Source organism: Ambystoma mexicanum, chromosome 10 (genome assembly GCF_040938575.1).
Source record: "Ambystoma mexicanum isolate Mex_15411 chromosome 10, UKY_AmexF1_1, whole genome shotgun sequence".
Classification (NCBI taxonomy): Eukaryota; Metazoa; Chordata; class Amphibia; order Caudata; family Ambystomatidae; genus Ambystoma; species Ambystoma mexicanum.
Window position 1 is genome coordinate 1,380,812,145 of NC_090932.1, and position 19,934 is coordinate 1,380,832,078.

At 42.4% G+C, this 19,934-nt stretch overlaps 1 protein-coding gene across 13 annotated transcripts in view; it reads left to right on the forward strand.

Moving 5' to 3' along the window:
- The window catches only part of GIT2 (GIT ArfGAP 2), a 2,415,297-nt gene that overhangs the window by 554,403 nt on the left and 1,840,960 nt on the right, over positions 1-19,934 (forward strand). For all 13 annotated transcript variants that reach the window (XM_069619395.1, XM_069619396.1, XM_069619398.1 and 10 more), the window contains one exon: positions 7,714-7,759. In XM_069619395.1, coding sequence (XP_069475496.1) covers positions 7,714-7,759 — 46 coding nt within the window. The remainder of the gene's footprint in view (positions 1-7,713; positions 7,760-19,934) is intronic.

Consider the following 19,934-nt stretch of genomic DNA (forward strand, 5'->3'; position numbering starts at 1 on the left):
GGGGAACCCCTCAAGTGGATCTGTTCGCCACCAGCATCAACAGGAAGTGCGATCAGTTTTGTTCAAGGGAATTTCCCCTGATAGGAGCCCTAGGGGACGCGTTCGTAGTGGACTGGGAGTTTCCACTTCTGTACGCATTTCCTCCAGTCCCTGTCATTCCTCAAATGATCAGGAGGTTGAGAAGGTTCCGGAAAGCCATGATCCTAATTGCCTCGGACTGGGCCAGGAGAACGTGGTACCCGGACCTTCTGGACATGTCCATCTGCTCTCCAATTCGTCTTCCATTCAAGGAGAATCTTCTCTCGCAGAAGGGAGGTCAGGTTCTCCATCCAGACATCAGAACCCTCAACCTTCACGCTTGGCATCTGAAAGGTTGAGATACAAGGATTGGGACCTCCCAGATGACGTCATGGAGGTGTTGCTTTCGGCAAGAAGGCCAGCAACAAAGACTTTATACCGCTGCCGTTGGAACAAATTTTGCAGCTGGTGTAGAGAAAAGAATATCGACCCCTTTTCATGTGGTACACCAACGGTGTTATCTTTTCTACTCTATTTGGCAAATTCGGGCCTTCAGGTTGGCACTATCAAGGGCTATCTCGCAGCGCTATCGATCTTCAAGCGCACTGCAGAGGAACCATTGTATTTCAAGTTACCCTTAGTAATACAATTTCTGAAGGGATTAACCAATGTCTATCCTCCAAGACCATTCCAAGTTCCCTTATGGGACTTAAATTTAGTCTTAAATTTCCTGATGGGTACTCCTTTTTAACCACTCCACTCTTGTTCACGAAGGTTTCTCACCCTTAAAACTGTCTTATTAGTGGCATTGACATCTGCTAGGAGGGTGATCGAATTACAAGCTCTATCTTGTAAACCCCCTCATACAATTTTCATAAAGACAAAGTTGTCCTACAAGTGAAGCCTAATTTTCTCCCAAAGGTGGTTTCTGAATTCCACATCACTCAGAAGATTACCTTACCTTCATTTTATCCCCCTCCCCATCCGGGAAACGAGGAAGAAAGGCTGCATAGGCTGGACCCAAGGCGGGCTTTGAGCTTTTACATCAGCAGACTTGCTAGGATTAGGCAAGCAGACCAACTGTTCGTAGGTTACTCAGGGCACAAATTGGGTTTACCGATAACAAAACAGACCCTTTCCAGATGGATTATTTTAGCCATCTGGAATGTTATAAACTGGCAGGGAAAGAGCCTCCTCAAAATCTTAGGGCTCATTCAATCAGGGGTATCGCAGCCTCTTCGGCCTACCAAAGAGGGGTACCGATTTGAGACATATGTGCGGCTGCCACATGGTCGTCTGCACATACCTTCACAAGATTTTACAACGCGGATTCCTCCTTTAGCCAAGAGACTAGATTTGGCAAAGCTGTGTTGCACTCTGTTCATTGTTGAAGGGAAACATGGCAATTTTACTCCCACCTCCAGTTACACACCACTGCTATGGGAGTCTATCAAGATAAGGAATACGACGGAGGACACAATCCCTTCGAAGAACAAGTTACTTCTTACCTGGTAACGTTCTTTCGATGGGATGTTCCTCCCACGTATTCCTCATCGCCCCTCCCATCCATCCCCTCAGTAAAACTTCGCTTGTGGTTTCAGTTTACGCTCCTTCTGGGTCAATAACCAATTCATGTAAAACAACTGTTAACGTCAAAACGGAACTGAGCAACGGACGCTGCGCGAGTCTATTTATACGCATGATGACGTCGGCGCCGATATGGAGGCTGCCGAGGGACATTGGCTCGAGGGACATCGACGCGCAGCGCCCTCTACTGAAAAAAACTTCTGAAGCTGGAGGTGATCTATCAAGATAAGGAATACATCGGAGGAACATCCCATCGAAAGAACGTTACCAGGTAAGAAGTAACTTGTTCTTCTATGAGGGCTGCTATACTTGTAATGGCTCATTCCACCCACATCTCATCAGGGCTGCTATACCAGTAAAGGCTCAGAACATGCACATCCCATGAGGGATGCAATAGGGCTCAGAGCACACATTTAATCTGGGCTCTTTGTTAGGCAGAATCCACTGCAGTTCCCTTGGGGAGCACTACAGCAGAATAAGACTACAGGTATATGCAGTAAATCCCCTTTGGTATCAGTCTGCACCACAAAGATTTAGTTGGTAGCTGTGGCTAAGCAGTCAGACTTCTCTCAAGAGGGAGATGAGCAGTATTCAGGGTTTACACATTAGGACTACAATACTATTGAACAAGGAAACAGTGACCAAAGCTTTGTATCAAAAAGAATATATATATATTTATTTTACACACTCTGATGTTCACACACAAATCACTATTATAAAAGCAAGTTAAATCAGTCAAAAAAAGTATACACAACTCCCTATTTAAATTTTAGACAAGTTTGAGCAAGAGCGAAAACTGAACAAAATAGCACAGTGAAAACCAAGCAGAAATGGCATTCTTAACAATTTCTCAAAAGGGAGGGAAAGGACAAGTTATACAGGAATATACTCTTAAACACACCAGCAATACTTCCCAATAAGATTGTGAACAAGTTAGGCAAGACAGTACTTTAGCATGTATAATACTGAGGTGAAAACCGAGCAAAATGGCACTTCACAAGTTTAAAAAGAGGGAAGAAAAAGGTGGTTATAAGAGTTAGGTGCACCAACACATTTCTAGGTGAGAAGCAATCTAGAGAAGGCAGTTGTAACAGATTTAGCCAGAGTCAATAGACCTGTGCCAGAGTCAGTGGCACAGGGCAAAGTGCCCAGGAGCAAAATGTTCTAGTAGCTGCAGTCGAGTCTTTGTTTAATGATGTGAAAAGGTGGTTGCAGAATGTCAAAGTCCATGTTAGATGATGGGGCCGGCCAACCCAGTAGGTAAGTAAAGGATTTAAAACACCTTTAGCGATACCAAACAAAACGGGAGGCCTGGCGGAACAATGTACCTTAAAAGTGGAAGAGGCTCCTGCGGTGGCGGCAGTTCCTGGCAGTTCCTGCAGTTCAGGAGATCCAGCAGAGGAAGAGAGCCTCTCGTGGAGGAAGGTTCAAGACACTGCACTGCCCAGGGATGAAACCAACTGCGGTTCTGCCAAGACGAATAAAAGGCGCGCTCTTTTAAATCGCGGTCGTGGTGGACGGGTTCCTGGCTCTCTGGTCTCCTAGTGCTTGGCACTGCCGATTCGACCAAGGCAGGTCCTGGAAGGCGATTGGCGAACTGGTTGGCCCCACCAGCTCAAGGGAAGAAGACTTTTGCAGGTGAAGATCTTCTCGAGTCGTTGGAGAAAAGTGGTGAGGATCTGCAGAAGGGCTTCACCGGTGGTTCAGCCGTTGCAGAGGTCTTTGGCTTCTCTCCTTTTTGGCTTCTTAGTTCCAGTGGCTACGTCTTGTCCTCCAGTCCTCAGGACCCTGCTTTTATGCAGCAAGACCCCCATTCATACAGCCTAGCTGTCACTCGCACAGTGGGGTGGCTCTCCTGGCGGGAGAACCCCCCAGCCTATTAGGGCAGAGTGCGACTTGGGTTGCGTAGGCAACTCTGTCCAGGCTGCCTATTCCCCCTCCCACACATCCTGTCTACCCCAGACTCAGTGGTGCCTAGAGGAGGGCTTCTGTGCAGAAGCCCGCCAAAAGGACGAACAAAGGATCCCCGACCTGGGTTAGGACTATAGAGATAGGCACGAGAAAGAAATTAAATCAAAGTTCTGGCAATAAAAACCTATCGGAATAAAGTTATTAGAATAAACCGGCGGTATGTTAGAGGCTGTCAGTAAAAGTGGTAGCCTCGAACAATGGGAAAATCCCATAGGGAAATATTTGCGGTCAAATATTTACAGTAGTAACCACTGCCACCAGCCTAGAAACTTTTGAGAGAGGGACTGTACGGTACCCCCTCGAAAATGAACACTAGGGAAAAACTATTAACCCTTCCCAGTACCTCCATAGTAAGATGGGTTATACTGGTTTTGTTCATAAGAATTGACTAGTAAAGTCAATGGGGACTTTACATGCCTTGAGAGACAGTAGCCCGTCCCGGGGAATGGAGTCTATGTTTGGGGGTCGCTACGACACCCCTGTGGTACGACACGGAGGGTGCTGTGTACCGCACATGTAAAAAGATGATTCCTATGAGGGTGAGAAATCCCCATAGACCATAAGCACACAAGATGGCCTTAAACACACACTAGCAATCTGTCTTAAGAGTGGGAAAAAAGGGTCTCGCTCTTAGCAGGAGAAAAAAATAAATCCCTCAAATCCAGCAAAGCTGCTGGGGGACTCTATAGGTAAGGGAAATTAGCCATAGAATGAGAATTCTCCCTAACACTCTTATACTTGTAATGGCAAACAGTGCTGGTAAAACATCTGCATTTGAACAAGTGCATCTGGTGAGACAAACCTAACTATATAGTTCCCATCCAAATTGCCATAAGAAGGTTTGCACACATCTAAAAAGGAGTACCCAATGGCAAAGATGCACTAGATTTGTAAATGGAATAGGCATTTTCAGATTTTTGAATATTTACTGGTGCTATGTCAAGACAAAAAGGAGAGGAAAAGCAACTCTGAACCTAAGCAATGCAGGAGAACAATGTGGGGAGGAGGGAGTGGAAGGGGAGGCCTTCGAATCAATTATTTCTTTTTTAAATACTCTCACCACCTTATTAGCAGGGTTTCTACTTTAGTTAGTTTAGTTTCTAGAAAATATTCCTTTGAATGTAGGGGGTGTTCATTGAAGCCAGCAGCAGCCAACCACCAGGTGACCGTTCTGTCCATCAGTGCCCCTCAGGCATCGATTGCTAGCTACCCAGAACAACTTCTGGGCTGAAAGAAAACCAAGCAGGACCGTCTTCAAAGCTTTTCTTATTCATCACAGCTTGGCTCTCCATTAGAGGGTAAGATGAATCTAGGGAATGAGTCCCTTCTCCCCAGGGGTGAGCCTCCCACTTTGAGGCTACGGGGGCGAGCCTGCTTCGCAAGACCCTGTCTAGAGATCTGGGCAAGTGGGACCTCACTGGGAGGGACTCCCCCTTAGGGGACAAGGTTTCCCGTTCTGCATGGAGCTCCTTAAGCCATTTCCCATAGGGGCATATATTGGACTGTCGTATATGAAGAACACTATAGAACCCAGTGTTGGCAGAAGACAAAACTAAAATATACATTTGGGAACAAGAAAGAGGATCTGTTTCTTTAATGATACCTCCATTTAACTGCGACAAGTAGACCGAAAAGGGCTCATCAGATATCGTAAGTAGGAGAAGCCCCCCTACGGTGTCACACCTGTGAGAGGTGGAGCCGAGCAACCTGCAACCTTCAGAAGAGGCCTGAATGCTAGAATGAAAAGCTGGAGGGCCAGTGTTTACACAGAGTGAGAAGCTGAGGAGACGGGAATCTCCATCCCGGTGATGGTGTGACCACAACCCTTTTGTGCTGGGCAGAGCACCTGTCCAATAAAGCCGAAACCATAACGCTGGGGAAACAGCAAAACATCCGCTTACCTGCAATCATTGCTGGTCCTGGACAGCGGGACGCCACCGGAATCGAGAAGACGGAGAAGTGGAGCAAACAAAGAGAATCAGAGCCAGTACTGGCCCCTTTGATGTTCCCTTGCAGAATCAAAGGTAACGGGAAGAGCGGGAGAAACGGGAGGCCGTCAGGAAAATCGCTATGAAGTAGGAGAAACTCATCCCAGTGGAATTGAAGAGAGTTTGATTTTAAAGTCGATAAAGTGGAACTGTATTAATGTGAGAAAGAGAATCCCAAATAAACCTGAAAGAGAGATTCCTACAACTGGAGTACACATACCCTGGCAAGAGGGGCAAACACCCCATAAGCCAAGAAGTAAAATATCAGGTAGAGAGAGAATGCTATGAACTGGGAAGGAAAGCCGCGTGAATCACTTAAGAGAAAAGATACTCAGAGTAAACCACCTAAGGAGAGGGGGAATCATAAAACCCAAGAAATCGTTTTCATAGCAAGGAAGATATAGGTTATCAAACTCAAGTGTATAGCAACCTGAACCGGAGAAGAATAAAGAGATTAAAAAGGGAGTATTGGACAACTATCCCAAAAGTGTAAGAAATACCCAAAAACATTGTAAGAGTTGCAAGAACTGAGACAGGAAGTGACAAGAGGCTATTTAAGAATAGCCTTCTAAATATTAATCGAGAAGAAGAGACATTGACATTATACAATCAGGAGAAGGGAGACATTCTCCAGATCTTATTTAAGTTGGTTGGAATAGTGGTAGGGTCAGTTAGAACTAGTTTTCGGACAGTGGACTGATTTATTTGAGACTTTGTGACAACTGTCAAGCAACCTAGTTATTTACATAGGCAGGGAACACCCACATAGCAATAGGGAGAGATAGGCCTTATAATTATCTAATAAATAACCAGTAGAAATGTCCTCAAAGGGCCCAAGCCCTTTTTCTGACCTGCCACAGGAGGGCACTTCTGCATTAGCAAAATAAGCAATGTTCAACATTCTCATTCTACTTGCTGGTGGTTGCCCATCGCCGGTTCAGTGTGATGCTGTTCTCCTTAAAACGAAGGGAACATTATCTGATGATTGCATATGAAAGAGCCACCTAGAAGAAAAATGATGAAGTGCATCTCGAAAAAAGGTGTGTCCGGCGTGGATATGAGATGAATTGGGCTCAAAATGGTGCTGGGATGTGTTGGTGAGGTAGCTGATTCAGCAAATAAAAAAGGGAAATATGGGCAAGTTGCTCTCAAGAACTGTCACTGCGGGGAGGCCCCCTGCTTTAATGGGACTTTATGCCCATGGGCTTCTTTTGTTCTCATACTTTTGCTGGCTGTTCCAACAATGACATACAATGTTCATATCTTTTTTCCCAGATGTATTCTGTACCTGTGTCAGTTTTGGTACTCCTTGAAAGCAACCATTACAGGACCTACTGATGGGCCGAAATCAACAGCAGCTATGTTCCGGACAGTGCTGCTTCCAGTGGAACAGGCGCTTGTCAGGTGGAGCTTCGGGCCCACCACTGTCAGTGCTTGCGCTACTACAGAAGTCAGTGTCTTCCCATCGAGTCTCGTTCCCTGATGGGAGCTTCTTACTCGGTCATGGCACCTGCCGTCCAGCCTCCAGCTAGTGGGTTGCTCTCCACTCACGCCACCGCTGGCTCCGCGGCTTGACGTGGCTCTGCCCCTCCAGGATGTTGTTGCTACAGAGGCTTGCCTCTGCATAGCGGTTGCTCTCGCCCTCCGTCGGAGTCTCTCCTCCATTCACGGTCCACTCTCTTTATACACGTCATTGTAATATTAAGAATTGTGTCTGTATTCCTTGACCTTGGTCTTCAGCGACGTTCAGCATTACCTGAAGCCGATGGAGACAAAGACGGATCTTTCTTGAATATACTCATTACAGGAGATGCCAAAGTCTTTCCAACGTCCATGTAGGCAGACAGGGTGGTTTGGACTGAGAGTTTGAGCGTGGAATGGGTGTCCTTGTCCCCATGAGGAGTCACTTCCAGTGAGGTACCACTTGCCCAGACCCCTACAGAGGGTCTGGCGTAGCGGCTCACCTCCCTAGCCTCAAAGGGGGTGGTTCCCTTCTGGGGAGAAGGGATGGATTGTCATCAGTTTTTTGTCACCGATTCATCAGTTTCTAGTACTACTGCAAGTCTATTTTTCTACATTGGCATATTTTTGATTTCAATGTTTCTCTGTATGAATGAATGTGTAATTTGTTGTGCAATTTCTATTTCAGATCACAGAAATGGGGAGCATTTTATTATACCTCAAATGGCAGACAGGTGAGATAATGATCCCAATTATTGCAGTACAATATATTTTTATACTCCTGCCTCCTATGCATACCACTGTGTCACAAAATAATTTACGCAAATGAAACAATTTGTACTGAAATGGAGTAAAATAAATCAAAGCATTGTTTAAAATATATTCTCATTTACCGGCAATGAGGAGTGGTATTTTAAACAAGTGACATTTTAGTAGGATTGGAAGGTTCAACTAAGCACTGACCTAAAACATTTGTAGCATTGATACGTTCCTAAACAAAACGTACTAGAAGGAACATATTCAATCTTTTTTAGTTGCTTATACATCGGGCATACTTGAAATTTAGATTTTTCTATTTTTGCCAGCCCTTGCAAGTGTCACATTTCAGGTTACCAAAAGCAGTTTTTAATGCAATCCATTTGGTGTGAAAGTTCTTACCTATAACTGGAAAATGCCACAAGCCATTCACAGCAAAATATACAAACAACGCTTGCAAAGAGAGTCATTGTCTGACATTGTTTGGGAAGTTATTTAGTTATTTCTGAGAATACTGGCTGCTCATTGTCCTCTTTTTATTGCTTTCACATGAAATATAGCTCTTAAATATTATTACCTTACTATATAGCCTGTCCACGAGAGCTGTACCACCTGGAAGCCCAAGTTAACAGCCAGAGTGAAGCAAGGTCATTAACGAGGGCCCAGGGTCTTTTACAAGCCGGTATAGATGTCCTGCTGATTGTGGAGCAATGTATTGCATTTGCTGCTTTTGAAGTTGCATGACTTTTAGGTTCTCTGGGCAAAAAATGCATGCTTGGTTGTTATGCTATGTTAAGTTAATTAGCTTTTATACTGTGCACTTCAACACCGTAGTGGTTTAAGAGTGGCAAAATCTTGTCTGTGCGGGTGAACTGTGATCCCACCTAGGGTGCAAAGCAGACCGTAGTCTGTGTGGTGAAGTAATGTGGTTAAATGGGAGCGGGAATTGGGAACATCGGGAGGAAATCTGAGAGAGAACAGAAGACAAAGATGACAAGGAGAGGGGACGATGACATGAGGAATGAGTGGTAGCATTAGATTCGATGAGTGTACCGTGGTATCAGTTTAGATCAAAATGGTAATGAAAAGAGCCAGGAGCTGTTCATTAAGGGCAAATCAATTATATTGTCAGTTAGGAGTGCAATGTGTTGTGCCTTTAATTATATTTTGAGATATGGATGTGTTATAGCCTTGAAATGTGCTCAAGAGTTCCTGGATGTTGTGGAGGCTTAGAGAGAATAGATACTCTTATTGCGTCTTTTGTGAGGAGTGCTCGAGAGATGTGGTCATACGTAGCAAGCTGACAGCAGTGTCAGAGCAAAAAATGGGGTGTGGGATGAAGAAAAAGTTGGCGGAAACGAAATGGCAAAGTGACAAAATCACCCCCACCAATAGCCATACACTGATAGCATCCCCTGGCGGGGAGAGCATGGGAGTGCACCATTGTGTAACAGAGGGCCTGAACGTAACCAATACTGTAGGGGCACCATTGGGAAATATAAATAAAAAATTAAATATTTTGTATGGTGCGTCGTAGAGAGTGCACGTATGTTCCACTAGATGCCACTCTTTAAGCTAAACGTTAACTATGAATAGGTGTTTCACACAATAACAAATTAAGATTATAATTCAATGCGGTGGGAGAACACGATACACTACGGAAAACTGGTTTATGAATGTTTACATTAGTCTTTGGTTAATTTGACATTAATTGGATTGGACAAGTGTACATTAATTTACTTGAAGTGGAAAAGTGGACTAGAGATTAGAAGAAAGGCAAAATGCGATCAATTTGCAATGAAGGTAACACTCTCCCCTTCATACCTTCTTCTGATGCCTATTGTAGGCCACCTGCGATGAGAGTGCAGCCAGAGGTTGAAGGTGACCAATATTCGCCAATATCCCCAACTTCTTAAACAGGTGCTTTTGCCTAGGATAGCTCACATAAGATGTTTTGTCATTTTGGAGACCCTGTTCCCTCCCCAGTGTTTTTCCTGACTTCACCCTATAGCAGTGCAGCAGTGCAATACTCCGCCTTTCACAGTACCTATAACTCAGTTTGCCTGCCTCCTCCCATAACCCACCTTCTCCACCTGCTCCCTTTTATTACTTTCCACCTTGACACATTATTCGAAATTTTCAGACTTTCTTGCTCCAATCGGCATAGCATCTCCTCGCATATCAACAAAAAGTATTAAAGAAAAGGTATCGGAATTAGAAATCATGTTAAACTAGTAAATGACATGATGTTTTCAAACTATCCCCAACAAAATAATAGTAAACCTTAAAACGGATATATAATTATGTTCTACAACACCAGAGCTCCTACCTGGATTCAAAATAAGAAGGGCAACACACTCCACTTTAATAAGAAGTCTGGCCCACTATTAGCAAATTATCTAAAAACAAATCTACTTGAAAATGATTATCTTTGATTAAATGGGAGGATAAATCTATCATGACCAAAACTTAGGAAATGGCTAAAAGTCTTAAAGAATATTTTACAACACTCTATACCCCCAGAAGGAAACAGATGAAGTTTTGATGAACAATTACCTGCAAGACCTACAACTACCAACCATCTCATCAGCAGATCAGATATACTTAGATTCTCAAATTGAACTAAAGGAAATTATAAATGCCACAGCCACACTCCCTGCACACAAAGTCCCAGGGCCTGATGGCTTCACTGTCCGCTTTTATGAATGTTGCTCACAACCTCTCACCTCACCTATTAGGTTTATTTCACGATTTTGCAAACACAGGAAACTACTTGTACTGCAGCAGAGGCATACATAGTTGTAATCCGAAAAGAGAATCAAGATACCCAGCACTCAGAGAACGATTTCACTCCTCTAACCTATTTTGTAAACTATATGCAAAGATTATGACCCATAGATTATTAAGAATAGTACACACCATTATGCACCCTTCTAGTAGGTGCCTGGTGGGCAGGGGTGTGCTATGGGGCTATAAATGTTGCTTCTATATTGGCCTCGATACTGCGATTTCTGAACTCTAGCTGCTGGATGATTCATTCTGCAACATGCTGGATGATGGTGTATGCTTGCTTGTCTTTCAGGATCTCTCAGTGGCTTTTAATACCATTGACCATGGAATGCTTGTTGTCATTATAAAAGACCAAATGGTTGCAACCAGGTCCTGCACTGGTTTTCCTACTATCATGAAGAACTGAAAAGGTAAACATGGGTGATGCAGAGTCTTGCCTCGCCGCTGTCCATTTTTGAGTGGTACAAGATGCTATCCTGGCACCCATGTTGTTCAGTGACTATATGGAGTCACTGGAAATTAACTTGCAATCACCATTCACGAATAAGTAGATGAAAACACAAGTATATTTTTGTGTGTTGGCCATGCACAATGTCCTGAGGTCTACTTAAAGGGCAGTTCAGTCCTAGTTGGCTTGGTACAGTTTAACACTGAATCCCACCAAGATGGAATTTCTCCTCCTGCCACACCTTTAGATTACTAGTTCACATTTGCCCAGGAGTGGGATGGTCCAGTCTTGGCTGTACAGGGGAAGCCACTAAGCTTAATCTTGGTTGCTTCTTTGAATTTAAGACATATGCATTTTAGGTCAGCAGATTCCAACTAATTTTGCTATTTAAAATGTGCCCTCTATATCCACATTAGAGGTCCTAATTATTGCCTATATTTGTGTAATGCTGTTTTGGCACTGGTTTGTTTATTTTGAAAGGGGTAGTCCTTTCTGCAGCTCATATATTGAGTGGTGTCAGAATTTAGGACTAGATAATCCCTACGACCGACCTAAGAACTCTGCTTTGCTTGCCCCTAGATCAACGGCTGGTTTTCAATTTCGTGTACCACGCCCACAAATCCATTCACACCAGCATGCCTGGTTCCATGACTTAGAAGTTAATTTTCTTTGGGGAGCGATGGGCTTCTCAAGAAGTTAAGATAATCAGTGTTCTTAGATTGCCCCAAGTAAGAAGTCTCGGAGTGACGAGGGAGTGTTCCTTGTGTGGGGTTATCTACATTTTTGCTGCGGATTGCCTGTGGATTTGCAGTCTGTCTACCATTTTCACCAGTGCAAGGAGGAGGATCACTTGGATAAAAACCCCTCTCACTCGCGGAGCGACGCAGAGTGACGAGGGAATGTTCCTTGTGTTCGGCGTGGGCGGTGTGAGCGGTGGTATGGAACCAATGCTCTCATTACCAGCTGAGAGTCCTGCCTCGGCACTGATGCGAGCACGGTTACGGCGGCTACAGTCTGCACCGGCAGGGTGACGTCATGAAAAGACATCGGCTTTGGTAGTCAAGGACAGTAAGAACGGTAAGGATGCTACAATATGTAGCATATGTTATACAGAACAACCGCAGCAAAGCCCCGATGTCAATGGCTTGCGAGACGTTTGCTCCTCCCTTCTTCTGCTTAACAATACCACCAGCTCTTCATGAGATTCATGCGCAGCGAACGCCGGTGGGTGCTGGCGACTTTAGAGCTCTAGGCGAAGGTGCGCCGGCCCCCCCGGTGGTAGCTGTTGGGGTTGGTTTGCGGGGTGCTGCTGCGCCGGCCGCGACTGGTGCTTGCCCGGCCTGGATGATGGAGGCTGAGGCAGAGACTGAGCTGTCGGTGGTTTCCACATATGTGTGTGTGGTGTGTGCTTGTGGGGAGGATCTGGGAGGGCGAGGAGGAGTGGCTGAAGTGGCTGAAGCTACTCCTGCCCACAATGGAAGAGGGGCAGGGCAGGTGTGCCATTGTGGAGGGGCATGTGGCCAATCAGTTGTAGTACAGAGGAAGACGGAGTACTGCAAAAATGCGGCCATGGTGGACTCTCATCCTAGTGTTTCTCTTAAACAAGTTGAGATGTTAACCACGTCAAAAACATCTCCCCCATCACTGAGAGTTCTTGCATGGCAGGTGATACAACAACATAGTAAAACGCAAAGCAATGGAGAAAAAGGGAATGCTGATTTCAAGGAGGTATCAATAAAAGGGCAGCAGGAATTGCCATGTGTAAGAGCGGCTGCCTGTCCAGAGAAAAAACTAAGCTCACAGGTCTGTCCGGATCAACAAACTGTATGCTATACAAATACTAACTTGGAATTAGACGGAGAGGTTTTTGTGATAGCTGATGAGCAGACTTTTGGCGACTGTCATCTGACAAACTCGGTATTGCAACAGTCAGAAATCTTCATGACTGAAAGGCGAAATTTGCTGTTTTTGCCGGATAAATTGATTGCTGACCTAAAAAATATCAATGCAAAGTTTGCAGTCCCAATGTCTCAACAGAAGAATCTTCTAGTGAATGAAAAAACTGATATCTCTCAATTGAAGTGTAAAGATATAGGCAATGCCGGAAGCAGCAAATACATATAAAAGTCAATGGAAGAACAAAGACATTTTGCAAACCTGTATCATCTGAATAAACGTAGAACGATCGGGTCTAGCACTAGCCCAATTGCTGTAGCCCGCTCACAGAATAGAAAAAGTCAAAATGGTACTCTACATAAAAAATAAAAAATTACATATTTGGAAGCAAACGCAATGAGAAAAAGTGGGACACTAATCTGAGCTTAAATAGGACATCAGATTTCTCAGAAACAAGTGATGAGAGCACTACTGATTCGGATTCCTCGCTCGCCGAAAGAGAATTTCCAAAAGTAAGAAGACAGAATAATATAAAGAACCAAGACACCATAAAAGGTCGGAGGGACCTTCAAACTGACTGCTTTGAATTAGTCGAGCAAGTGATCAATCAGCTTCGGCCAAATATCATCTCTGCTCTGACAATGACTGTTGTTCCTTTGATAAAGCTCTACGAACATCTAAATTAGAGTTTAGGAGAACAAATTTCCCTAATGGCTTTAGTTAACACGAAATTAACAAAGATTGAATGTTTGCATCAAGAGGAGAAAACTCATCTTGTGAATGGCCAGATGCACAATGATGCTTTCGTTGCGCAAGTAAAGGAACAACTGAAAAACAGCGCAGATGACAAACGTCTTCTTGCAGAAGTGGCACGAGAGGCCTTAGCAATTCTAAAAAAACAGCAAATAATGAACAAAAAGAAACTTCCTCAGGAAAAAGAGGCTGGTGTGAGATCAGCGGAAGAAATAGGAGAAAAAAACTATGTAAATAGGCAACTGAAAATAAGGCTATGTCTTCTGACCAAACACTTGTAAAATCAGTGGAAACTGCAAGGAATGTAGAAGCTGCTCCTACGCTGTCAACTCCATCCTTCGTTGATCTTACGGACTCCGACGAGAGAAATAAGGCAAAACAGTCTGAAATAACTCTTTCTCCTAAACAAGTAAGAAAAGAGGTCCAATTGCCTGATAACATTGAAGAAGTGGAACTTAGTCGGCCATCAACTTAAGCAAATGCTGATGGTATCATTGGACACAGTATACCTCTAGAGGAACCATACCTTGAGAAAACCTCAGAGAAAAATTAAACGTTTGCCATCTTCGATAAAAACAAAAGAGACTCAATGAGCAAAGGTGGAGGGAAGGAAATACTACCTAACAAAGAAGACAAAAACATGGCAAATAAAAGAAAAGCAAACTCTAAGAATTCCTGTAAATTCTTGCGGAATATTAAATCTCTGAATGTAACGATTCAAAAAGCTCCAAGTGACTCGAGACAAAGTTCTCTGGTTCAAACTGCTCCTGCGGTAATCAAAATTGCAGAGAAGAAACAGGAAATGGAAAATAAAATTGAGATCATTCCTGAAGCCTCAGAAGACGATGAGGAAAAAATAATGGAGGATCTCACAAATCTGTCTACATATGACTAACAGTTGTGATTCAACCCTTGAAGATGAAGAAGATTCGGAAGAAAAGATGTCTGATTGGCATAATAATAATTATCAGAAAAAAAAACAAATAGAGAAATTACTCAGACAAGAACATGTACCATGTAAGAAGTCGGATACCATCAACTCAAAAGACTAAAAGAAGTGAGAACGCTTCAGAAAGGATAATTTCTGTTAATCAAAAGGTTCAGTTTGAAAAAATGACAAAGGAATCAGAAGATGAACTCGATTTGATCGATGATGAAGTCGGGTCTGAACCAAAAAAATGGATTAAAATCACGCTTGCATGTAAAGATCAGCTTGATTACACTCAAAGCTCCATCAACAATATTGAAAGTAAGGAGGAAGATCTGAAAAAGTGGAGCTGGTGTCTGCCTTCCTGAACTCTCAACATAAGAAATAATGCCAGGACAAAACTAACTTACATGAGACATTGATGGGTACTTGGAATACGAGAGGCTTCATGCATCTGTTCAATAATAGTCTTAGTGGCATTGGAAATTTACATATAATCTGCCTTCAAGAGATGTGGCTTTTGAACCAACCAACTGTGGAAGGCTATGAAGTAGCCTGGAATCCTGCCATCAAGCAGGCCAAAGGAAGACCGATGGCAGGCTTGCTAACACTCGTAAAACGAGATCATGGCCTGAGAATAATAAATTCAACCAATCTCACACCATACATGCAATATGTGATTATTGCAATTGAGAAAGAGAACGCAGGAGGAAAGGTTACTAAGCTACATGTAATCAACTTATATTGGCAGCACGATGCCTCAGATGAATGGCTATATTTGGATGCAGTTGGAGACCTAAGAGACGCAATACTGTCTAGTGAGAAGAGCCCAAATATTATACTTTGCGGCAATCTCAATATGGAATGCTTAAGAACACGTATAGACCCATCATGTCCTAAACCTTCTGCAAAGAAAAATCGGCTGATAGCCACATGGGGCGAGGCGATGGAAGCCCGAGGAATGGATATATTAAATGGAAATTTGAAAGGGGACATTCCGCCTAAACCAACTTGGCGAAATAAAAAATATGAAAGTACCCTTGATTACTTCTATGTTTCGGGAAATCTGAGGAGAAATATCACTGACCTAAATGTAATTGATATGCAACATAGTGATCATGATCTGGTTAAAATCACTCTGTTAGGCCTGACGATGAGCAAAGAGCAGAGATGGAACTATGATATCTCCATTACCCCTGAAAGAAATCGTTTGAAGCTTAAAGAAAGTCAGATCATGACAATGGCAGAATTGTTGTCGGATGAGAATCCAGATGAAGATGCAGACTTATTAGAATATCCGGCTTTACTGCAAGCTTACACGGAAATCTCAAAAGAGGACAAGAACAAAAACTTCAAGAACAAACATGTGTATGATAAAGCGGTTGTAAAAAAAAAAACGTGAACTGCGAAAAACAATCAGGTCCTTGTCGAAACATTCAATGTCTGATTATACTGGACAAAAAAATGAAAGCTCAAAATTCTTACAAAAAATGGCTACGCTCACATAAAAACATTATGATACAGAATGATGCTGAAATTATTTTACAAATTTTGACAACTAAAAATGCTCGCTCATTCTGGGAAGTAATTAACAATATGGCAGTCCCACAACAAGCTATCCAAAATAATATGGTAACATTATCCAATTGGCTGGAACACTTTGGAGGGTTGTTTGCCAAAAGTATGGATAGTTAATTTCAAGATCAAAAAAAATTAATAAGATGGGACATTATCATTGACAAGACAGACATCTTGGAAAACATCAAAAGATTAAGCTTGTCGATAGCCCCCGGACCAGAGGACTCACAAATAGGATGCTAAAACTCCACCCGGAAGCATGGGCCGAATTTTGTTATATCTTGTTCAGAAAAATCATTGCGGAAAAAAGAATCCCGGAGTCCTGGAAATCGGCTATAATCGTGCCTGTATTTAAAAAAGGAGTGAGAACTGATCCTAAAAATTACAGGCCGATCGCCCTTTTGGACATTGTGGGAATTTTTTTTGCAACACAACTACTGATCCACTTGACGCACTGGATAAAAGTGGCGGCAGTTGCGATAAACGACAAACTGGTTTTGTAAAAGGCGTCGGTTGTGGATTAAATCTATTGCTAATTAATTTACTAACGATGGAGGCCATAAAGACAAAATCAAAAATATACTTGGCCTTCATAGATTTGGCTCACGCGTTTGATTCTATTGATCGTGAGCTGCTATGTTGTAAACTTAGCAATTGGGGGGTGCTCTGATAGCTTGCTTGCCGCAATCAAAAAAACTGTACTCTGAAACCACGATAAAAGTCAGATTGGACCAACTGGGGACTCTTTCGTCAGCGATTAAAACTACTAGAAGGGGTGATGCAGGGTTGCCCACTAGGAGCAACTCTATTCAATACATTTATCTCTGACATTGGAAGATCTCTTGAAACAACAAGATAATTTGATCCAACAATAAATGGAAACAGACTGGGATATATCCTTTATGCTGACGACATTGCGATAATCGATGTAACTCCTATTGGATTACAGAGAAAATTGACTGCGTTGAAGGAATACACCGATGCTAATGGTCTGGTTATCAATCCAACAAAAACCGAGATATTAGTTCTGCAAAATCTAGTGGGAGCAAGCAAGTCGAAGAAATTAACCTGGAAAATAGACACAAAATCCATTCGACTCACTATGGAATCGCAATATCTAGGAGTTCTGATAAATGACGATAACATGGTTGAGAAAATATGACAGAAATTCAAACTCTTGGCAGCCCAGGGATATACTTTAAACAAGAAATATGGGAAGTTCAGGATAAAACCAGTAATCGAATTCTATAAGGCCAAAGTCATTCCCACATTAAGCTTTGGCTCTGAAGCAATGCTCGGATGCCGGCCGAGATATGGCCGTGGTGCGAAAATACATTTTGGAGTAAAGTATTAGCATTGCCTAGAGGGACTCCAACTGCTTGCATCAGATTTGAGCTTGGCCTGATTTTGATTAATGCAAAAGTTATATGGAACATGTTGACAACTTACAGGAAAGTCTTGGGAGCGGACGACCTTCCACAATATCAAATTCTGCGCAGTAATGCAAAACATCTAGATAGCTCAATCGTGTGTATGTGGAAACAAACCTGTGCAACCATACTGAAACAATTACAAGTGGATCTGGTTGTATTGATCCAAAATCCGCATGCAGTAAAAAGAAAACTGTGGCCCCCGGATTGGTGCAAAAACCAAGATCAAAGGTCTCTCCACAGATGTATGGACCAGGTTGCTCCAGAGGCACGGGCAATGAACATTCTCCCAAAATATTTGCAAAAATGTCCATGTAACAAAAAAAGACATACGTTTTTGAAGTTTAGGATGAATCTGTTTCAAACAAAAGCAATTATGAACATAAGAAAGAAAGAAAAAGATCTAGAAGTGTGCAGATTCTGTAAAATGGAAAAAGAAACACTAAAACATGTAGTGCTATATTGTAAGAAATTGCGAGATGAAAGGACCCTTCGCTTGGGACCTGAAATTCTAAAAAGACTCTCTTAATGGTGACGATTGGTGGATTGTACTTTCAGAGGGATCCGATTTGAAATTAACCTTTACTTGAATATTTATTCTAGAAAAAATAGAAGTTAAGATGTCAGAATACCAGTTAGGTTGATATTGTTTAAGTTTGAAAGAAACAGGAAAAAAGTGAATGTGAAGTTAAACAATTTAACAAATGTAACGTTCGGAAAGGAAGAATTTAGAACTTGATATTGTTTTAGAATATGTTTTCACTTTTCTTTTTAGAATGTAATTGGAATGTAATGATGAATTGTTAACATTTTTAAAGTTTGTAATGAACTATTAATTTTTTTTTTTTTAAAGTCTTTTATTGGCGTTTACACATACCTTAAACTGTTTTGAAGGCTCTTACGTGTGGTTGTTTACTTATGCCTTTGTTTAACATGGCCTTTATGTGAATCTTTGGTATTATGTTATTTTTACGTTTGTAAAGAGCTCTAAGCCCGTGGACATCAAGGCACTGGTTGCAACATTGACAGTCAAGGAATGAACCTGGTCATAGGTAAATAGTTTAGCCCACTTAGTAAGTGTTTGGGACCCAGGAGCATGAGTTCGGTCTTTGTAAGGCTTAAGTGAACATCAAAAATTAAACAAGGGTTTGACATTTATGCTCCTGGTCCAGTTCCTACCACACCTGAATCAAAATAGATAGTTAACGAGGTTCTTGTACACATTTTGATTTTTAACAACATTGAAATCAATGTTTAACTTCTTCCCTAACGAAACAGTGGAAAAAATGTGAAATGTTTAGAGTCCACTAAATACGTTGGTCCAATAGCTTTAAAAAAAAATTGTTTAAAAGAGGCAAATACTGTGAGAATCACTAGGATCCAAGGGTTACATAGCCAACAACTTCTGGGATGATCTTGTACAGCTCACCAATGTGGACCTGCTGTCATCTAGGAAGTCATATCAATGGGGCATGGATGTGTTAATTGGTTGGGCCAACAAGACCAAAACATTTCTGACCCATAGTTTTAAACCAACCTTGATTGTTTCGTGAGCTTCAAGGAGGGAGGGGAAAAGCAAGTAGGGCGCTACTTTCAGAAAGGAACAAAATGAACTGAAAAACCTGTAGATCTCAGAGGCATTAACACACTGCTTTCAGAAGCACCTTGTCTCTGAAAGATAGCTTTCCACAGAGTAACGACTCCGATACAGACCTGGGAGATGTCACAATCCATGTGGAAGTGACTGGGAATGTGGAAGGGAGCAACCCCAGTAGATTTAAATGAATGTCACTGACGAGGCAGAGTTAACATACGTATGTTTATGCTTAGATTTTAGTTCTGCTTTTTTGTTTCTTTGGTTGTATGGTTTAAAATGTTATTCTATTGTGGTTGTTGTTTCGCCTGGTCCATGGCTGTGCTCTATTTTTGTTTATTTGATATTTTACTAGCTTGAAGTGAACTGCTTCAGGGCGCTAAAGGTACAACTGGTGAGTCGCAGGTACAGATAACGGGCAGAGGAGACACAAACTGGGCATACTAAAGTCAAAATCACAGCCCAACAAATGTACATTCGTAGTTAATTTACAGATTCATATCTACGGTCACCCCCTTCAAGGGTGTGAGGACCGAGTTAAAATGGTAACTGGGTGCAGTCTCCCAGCTGCACATTTAGGTCACTCCACCCACCCCTCACAAGAAAAGCCTATAAAACAGTAATAAATTATATGGATTATAAGCACCACAACCCACAAAAATACAGTGCTAAAGGTTGGGTATGTTACTCCTAATGTCGCATGCAGTGATAACTGTTGATTAATGTCATGCACTCT